Source organism: Fukomys damarensis, unplaced genomic scaffold (assembly GCF_012274545.1).
Source record: "Fukomys damarensis isolate Sample0158 unplaced genomic scaffold, DMR_v1.0_HiC HiC_scaffold_25, whole genome shotgun sequence".
Lineage (NCBI taxonomy): Eukaryota > Metazoa > Chordata > Mammalia > Rodentia > Bathyergidae > Fukomys > Fukomys damarensis.
Genome location: NW_022900937.1, coordinates 23,662,087 through 23,669,576, shown reverse-complemented (window position 1 = coordinate 23,669,576; position 7,490 = coordinate 23,662,087). Strand labels below are relative to the sequence as shown.

General features: G+C 42.1%; 1 protein-coding gene across 4 annotated transcripts in view; it reads right to left on the bottom strand.

Annotated features, from left to right (window-relative positions):
- The window catches only part of Arid3b (AT-rich interaction domain 3B), a 44,434-nt gene extending 39,010 nt beyond the window's left edge, over positions 1 to 5,424 (bottom strand). For 2 of the 4 annotated variants that reach the window (XM_010626689.3, XM_010626693.3), the window contains exon 1: positions 4,762 to 5,421. In XM_010626689.3, coding sequence (XP_010624991.1) covers positions 4,762 to 5,295 — 534 coding nt within the window. In that variant the 5' untranslated portion in view covers positions 5,296 to 5,421. Of the gene's footprint in view, positions 1 to 4,761 lie in introns of all 4 variants that reach the window. The other 2 variants (XM_010626676.3, XM_010626680.3) reach the window with 2 other exon arrangements.
- Between the last annotated feature and the right edge of the window lie 2,066 nt (positions 5,425 to 7,490).

Here is a 7,490-nt window from a genome sequence, read left to right as displayed (position 1 = left end):
TACACTCTAGCACATGAGATATAAATCAAGAATAGATGCTTGCATTTTGGGGAAGAATATTTGTGACTCTAGACATTATAAATGGTGTATATTAAAATCACTTATGTCCATTAAAATTATAAAGTATATAATTTTAAAGGTATGTAAAAATAAGTGAATGAAAATAATGAATTAAAAAAGAAAATAACACAAATATGGCAAGTGCTATGTCTCCCAAATCAATGCACTGAATCTGAGTGACTACATGGTACTACAGTGTAAAGAGGTAGGGCCTTAGGCTGTGATTAAGTTATGATGGGGGCCATCCCCGTTGGAAATGGGGCCCTAACAGTAGCACTGCTCTTCTATCATGTGTGATGCCATAAGAAAGCCTTCACCACATGCTGACCCTGCCAGTGCCCTTGATCAGACTTCGTAGCCTGAAAAAAAAAGAAAAGAATTTTGTTCCTTATCAATCATCTAGTCTCAGATATTTTATTACAGACAGCACAAATGTACTATCAAGAAAAATATCCTTCTTTTTTTTTCTTTTTAGACAGGGTCTCAATATGTAGCTCAGGTTGGCCTTGAACTCACAGCAATCCTCCTGCCTCAGCTGATTGCTGGGACTACAGGCATTTGCCACCACACCTGGCCTATCAAAAAAACTATATCACAAAATAATGGTAGAATAATTCAATTAATAATTATAACAATAAGTGGATTAAATACTTTAGGTCATGCTTAAAGATCATGAAAACACATTTTCAAAATTTAGCTCTGTGCTTGTTCAAAGCCTAGACAAGGCAGAATGTGCTACAATGTCCCTTCAGTGTCTCTGCCTCTCTGGAGGAAGCATTCCAGGAGTGCTTCCCATTCCAGTGCATGAGACTCATGGATCTTACCCAAACTGAATCTTCAGGTGGAAGCCATCCAGCACAGCTAGCCTAATCAATAGCGTCAGCAGGTACAGGAACTAGAACTAAACAATACCAAGCATCACTGAGTTTTCATGTTGTTATATAGTGTTATTTTAGCAAAGGTTAACTGAGAAGATGCTCTTTAGTTTTTGTTTTTTGGGACCAGGGATCGAACTCAGGTCCTTGTGCTTGCAAGGCAGGCAGCGAAACCACTGAGCTAAATCCCCAGCCCCCAAGAAGATGCTCTTTAAAAGTGAGAACTATAATAAAAATACTCAGAGGAACTAAATTTCAAAATATGAAAAAAATTCCAAGCTAATACCAATTAAAGGAATTGAAAATGATATCAGACAAAATAAAATGGTTAGAATGCTACTGCCTTATGAACTTATTTTTAAAGTTCAAATTAATTTATCTTAATGTACCAAAATATCTAAAGCAAAAATTAAAATAAAGACAAATAATAGATAACCCTACACTTCTATTAGGGAGCTTTAAACTTTTTTCCTTATTGCTTGATTATTGCAGATCAAGGATTCAACTACAGTAAGGAGTTTGGAAAAAAATCAATACCATAGGTGTGATCTAACAGACTCACAGAGAGCACCCAAAATATACTAACCAATTCATATTCATTTCAATGGTGTCAGAAATAGCCAGGTGTGGTAGAGCACACTTGTAATCCTAAGCACTTGGGGAGGCTAAGACAGGAGGATCACTGTGAGATCAAGGCAAGCGTGGGCTGCATAGTGAGTTTAAGCCCAGTCTGAGCTACATAGTGAGACCCTGTCTCCAAATAAACCAGTCTTGGAACTTTTGTAAAAATTGACCCTGATTCATGTCCTTATGTCACTGAAATAAAGAAATGAGTAAAGAAGAAAACTAGAAAAATTCTATTTGTTTGGAATTAAGAAACACACTCGGTATTTCCATTTTAGCCATTTTCTCATGTAGTAGTATTATACTGAACTTCCAATGAACATTTTCCTTGTCAAAAAAAAAATACATATACCAACTCTGCATAATGAATTAATCATTACGTACTGCAAATATGTACTAATAAAAAACTGCATAATAGCACAGACTGGGGGCTGGGCTTCAGCAGGCACAGGAGAGTCACTATTGGTACCCAGCCCCAATCTGCTTTGAGGTTGCATAGCACCAGCTCAGAGATCCTATCTGCAAGTTCCTTGTTTAAAAGAACAAAATGGACACTGTAACACATTAACAGCAAGATCTTGTATCAACTGTGCAAGGCCTTTTCTGCTTTCCAGAAGTTAATTACACACAGAGAAGACTGAGCAATAAAAATAGCCAGTCTCATGGTGTATATGGTTTCTGTAGGCTCTCCACATGAATACTGCTTTTTTAGTCTTCTTTCCAAAGCACAACTAAAAAACAATTTTGTAACCCTCAAGTACATTTATTTACTACTTTAAAAGTAGATTAGAGGAAGGAGAGCACACACTAAATCAGTTTTGTAAAAGTGAATCCACAAGAGGCACACAAGGTGCCCATCAAGAATTTAAGTCACTGTTACCCAATGAATGCCCCTTTGACCTGGTTCCTGACCTCTAAGTTCAGGGGTAAGGTAAATTCTGGGTGGGATCAGCCTCAGCTACTCTGGCATCTATGTATACATTTTAGCAGGTCCTCTGACAAGGCAGTCTATAATTAGCAAGTAAGCTGGAGAAACTGAAATGAACTCAAAAGAGCTTCTAATGCCAACAGCCAGCCCCTCCAACACTGAGCTATGCAGCCCTGGGCTGATGCCATCCACAATGTGGGGCTCAGAGCCCTGCTGCAGTGCACGTGCGCACACACACACACACACACACACACACACACACACCAGTTATGAAGAACCTCTTTTATCCAAGCTCTAATGGCCTGACCTCAACACCTGCTGCATTTCCTGAAGACAGACAGGCTCTGGAGCGCACTTGTTCCATGCACGAGGCTGCACTTTCTAGGAATGACCGCACACATGCAGAGGCTGGCCAGCTGCCAAGGCAGGGGCAGCCAGTCGCCTGGGGCCTGAACTTTCCCAGCATTATCAGGGCGGGAATCCCACTAGGAGCTGACTCAGCGGCCAGCCGCTGCCGGCATGGAACTCTGCCAACCACATAGCCGCACAGGGGGCTGCCAGCAACTCACAGATGTTTTGCTAAACCAAAGCCATCAGCTGGGAGGCGGGTCTGGGCTGGCAGCCAGGGAGCTGCTGTTGTGGAAGGCTTCTGATTCTAGTCCTAGGTCTGTTGCTGTCTCCCTGGGTGATATGAGGAAATCCTCTGCACATTTAGAAGCATGCTGGTGTGGATGCAGGATGGCACTGTCTGTATCAAACATCCTGCACAACCACTGGCTACAGAGTGCCTGGCACTGAGCAGACATTCACGTGGGTTAGTTCATTAACCCTAACATCGCCGGGGCCTCTTTGTTATTTTTATTATACAGATGGGAAGACACAGGCCAGAGAAACTCAGTGTCATGAAAAGCTTCCAAGGGTAAGATACGGAAGGAGTGGGATGCAGCCAGATCCATTTCCTACTGCAGACTCTAACACCAACACTGGCATTGTAAAACTTGGCGCAACTTTATAGGGCTTCCTGATCCAAAGTTGCTTTATTTTTCAGGTTCCAAAGGATTTTTCTTTTTCTTTTTTTCTTTTGGTACCTGGGATGGAACTCGGGTCCTTGTGGTTACAAGGCAGGCGGCAGAACCACTGAGCTAAATCCCCAGCTCCAAAGGATTTTTCTTACATGACTTCAGTTGCCCTTTGTAAGCCCACTGCTCCTAATCAATAATTTTTAAATGGCATTTCTGGGCCACATAGAGCGTGCCCATAGCACCCATATACTAATGGCTTTATCATGAACTCTGTCCAAACTAACAAGCCAATCAACCCTGGCACAACTTGTCATCACTCTCATTCTAAGCGAGGAAAACTGCAGTGCAGGCCACACAGAAAAGGGAAATTATAAATCAAAGGTTTGGTTAAAAACACAGATTCCCTTGGCTCTACCCTCTGTGATCATTCATTAGGACTCTGCAGTCTGCCTTTTTAAAAAGCCCCCTAGCTGACTGATACTCAGCCATGTTTAGAAGTCATTTCAGCTATCTGTAGCTACAAAGGGAATTGTGTGGTCTATCCTTTATTTCTAAGCAGACAATATAAAGATGAAATGAAAAAATGTATACAAGACGTTTTCTTGGGAAAAATATGATACAAATGCTTCTTACCAACTATGTTCAGCTACAACAAACTGTCCTTAAAGGGTATTGTTCTTCATTAGCCTGCAACTAGGAAATGCTTGGGCAAGACTGTTCTTTTGTTATTATCAGAAAAATTAATGACAGTCAAGTACCCCATTTTTAGATAGTCCTCATGACACTGCAGCAAACTCATCCTTCCTTTGAAAAAGAGGGTATTCTGACATTCTTTCACATCAAATTTGAGTCAATCTGCATAAAGACTAACATGCATTCTTACTGTTTCAATCAAGAAAACAAACATTAAAAAATCATTAATTTATGTTTGTATGGTGGGGACAGAAACCAGGGAGTAATGCGAATCTTTCAGAGCTTTCAATAACAAACAGCCAGCTAGGGCATGCATACCACTGGTTTGCCACCACTGATGTAGGGCTTTGACCATACTAAGCATACAAAGAACTGTAGCTCCTTCCCAAGAAAGCAAAGGTGAGAAAAAAATTCAAAGTCTATTCAAGTCTTGGCTGTGGGTCAACGACACAGGACAAGGAAGCCCAGACTTGCACAAGGCCCTGCTCTTGGCCATCCAGTACCATTTCTACCTCACCTTGGGGAAGAACAAACAGCCTCCCATGGCAGAAACACTCACCTGTTTAAGCTGCTCCTCTGGATTCCAGCTTGGCTGCCCAGCCATGGAAACAGAAGGTGGACCCTTGGAAGTATCTTTGGTATGGTCTTCTTTAGTCTGTTGTCCATGTTGGGGGAGTCCTGGTGCTGGAAGCAGACTAGACATGGATGCTGCTCGGGGGTCTTGGCGTGCGGCTTTCTGCACGTGAAAGTATTTGGAAGCAGCCTGGGCCTCTTTTTCAGCCACCTCTGCAACATCATCATCCTCATCCTCATCTTCCAAACCTCCTTCCTCTTCCTCAGGCTCTGAGTTCACATTGCTCCGTTCAAAAACTCGGGCCACTGGTGTAGCTGGTGAAACTCTGGCTAAGGGACCCAGGGCAGGGCTGCCGGCAGGTCTCCCAGGTGTGGCAGAAAGGAGAGTAGGCTGTGTGACTAGCTTTTGGGCATACAGGAATTGGGCTTCTTTCATCTGCTGTCCCTGCTTCTCTCGGGCATCCATCTGCAGAGGAGCCAGATGCGACTGCTTCTGTTGCTGTTGCTGCAGTGGCTCCATCACTGCCGTGAGTCTCACTCACAGTGTGGCATGGCTCTGGACCAGGGCACGGCCTAGCAGGCACGATGGCTCTACACTTTGTGATTAACCAAACCACAAACGAGGAGGAAGGGGGAAAAAACAACTACATGAAACAGGTATAAAAGGTTTTCATTTCTCCAAAAGGCCATAGCTCTGACCACTAAACATGTGCTCCTAAACCTGAGTTTCAACACAAGTTGAGTGCTGGGAGCCTGGGAAAGGAGAGTAAATGACGGAACAAGATCTATGAAGGAATGGGCCTGGGATTTAGCTCAGTGGCTCCACTGCCTGCCTTACAAGCACAAGGTCCCAAGTACAATCCCCAGTATCCAAAAAAAAGAAAGAAAGAAAGGAAATAGGGTAAACTTTGGTAGTAGTAGATTATTGAGCATTTTTTTTAAAAAAGCAAATCCAGAAGTTATTTAATCTTCCAATATCTGGGTTCTGATCTTTCTCCCTCTACATTATCCAACACTCCTATTTACTGCTGAAAAGGCAACAGGGTTTGCACTGTACAAGGGGTTGTAACTTAAAAAAAAAAAAAAATCTCGCCTGCTTACAAAAGAAAGAAAGAATATCCCCTATGTTTGAAGGCTCATCAGAGAAAGAAATTGCCATCCAAGCTAGACAGAACTATCAGGCAGACAACATGATTTCTCTTACAGAAAAAGACCAAACACACTGCTCTTGAGTCTAAAGTTTGCAAATTTCCCAGATCAAATTGCCAGCCTGCTTGTGGAATGGACTGAACCAGGCTAAGTGGACATTATAGTCTCAAAAAGAATCCAATTTCAACAACATGAAAGAAAAAAAAAACACACAAGGAGGTAGGCAAGGAGGTAGGAGTCTCAAATTGCAATCCTCAGTTCAAAAACAAACAGGAGCGAATTCCTCAGGAGATTTTAAAGTTAATTAATTTGAAACAGGTATCAACATTGTCTAAACAAGTTAATGCTTTTTTTTTTTTAATATGTGGTCAAGCAAATCGCACAACTCTTTTCTTTCTGATTCATTTCTACTACGATTCTTTTTCTATAATGAATACAAAAAGAAAAGACTTTCAGGCCAAAAGCATGGGGGGGCAGGTTTATCTGCATTCTTACCAGTCAGTCTCCAAACACCCCTTTCACACCTTCTCTACTTCTAAATTCTCATTCCTTCTCTCTAAGCTCCCACCCCCAACAAACCTTCCTTGACTTATGTTTTCTCAGCAAGTCTCCATAATGAATGGATTACTACGCAAGGGAAAATTTTAGGGTGAAGGGAACCTGCACAACATGGTGTGTAATTTTGTCATCACATGAAAGAAGCAACTGTATCGCACAGGTTGGAACATGATATTTGCATTGTTTTCAGTGTTTTAGAACTGGGATGGAAGACACACAGACACACACACACACACACACACACACAATCTTTAGCATCTTCAAAACTTCACGGGGAAGTAATCACATCCCTAGCAATAAAAATGGTTTGGATTTATCAATTTTTTATAGAGTAAAAAGGGTATAGAATTTTAAAAGCTAGGTGGAAAAAATAGTAAAAATTCTCATTTTATCTTAGTGTTGGTTATGCCTTTAGAATTCTGCGAAAGATCCAAATTCCAATTTGCCTGACTTCCTTTACTTTCTCTCTTGACGCTTTAGAAAATGTGAGTTAGGCCTGCTGCAATGCTTTCATTTTATTTTAGCTTTCTTATGGTGTACAAAGCATGAAAAGACTTGCGCCCATATTAAATCCAGTTGGCAAAAGTTTTCATTTAAAGTAAAACAAAAACAAAAACAAAGTGATCTGGGTCAAAGAAAATTAAACAAAAGAATAAACTTAACAACTGACCACTGAAATATGTCATTATAATCATCACGATCAATTGAAATAATTCCTCAACCAAACTCTGCCCGTCACTTGTCCTGTGGCACCATCTTCTTGGTGTACAGTCCCGGGAACTGAGATGACTCAGTTCTACAACTCACACACTTTCTCTCCCAGAGCCCATCTTCCCCCGTCCCCAGGCAGCAGTGATCCTAACAATGCCACCTGCCCGCACTCGCGGAGCTCGGGTCTCAGGAACCTGAAGCTCCTCACCCTCCCGCGCGGCCCCTCCCCCAATCCCCTGTCCCGGACCCGGGGGCCAGCGACGCCCGCCTGCTAGGCTCCTGCTGGCCCGCTCGCAC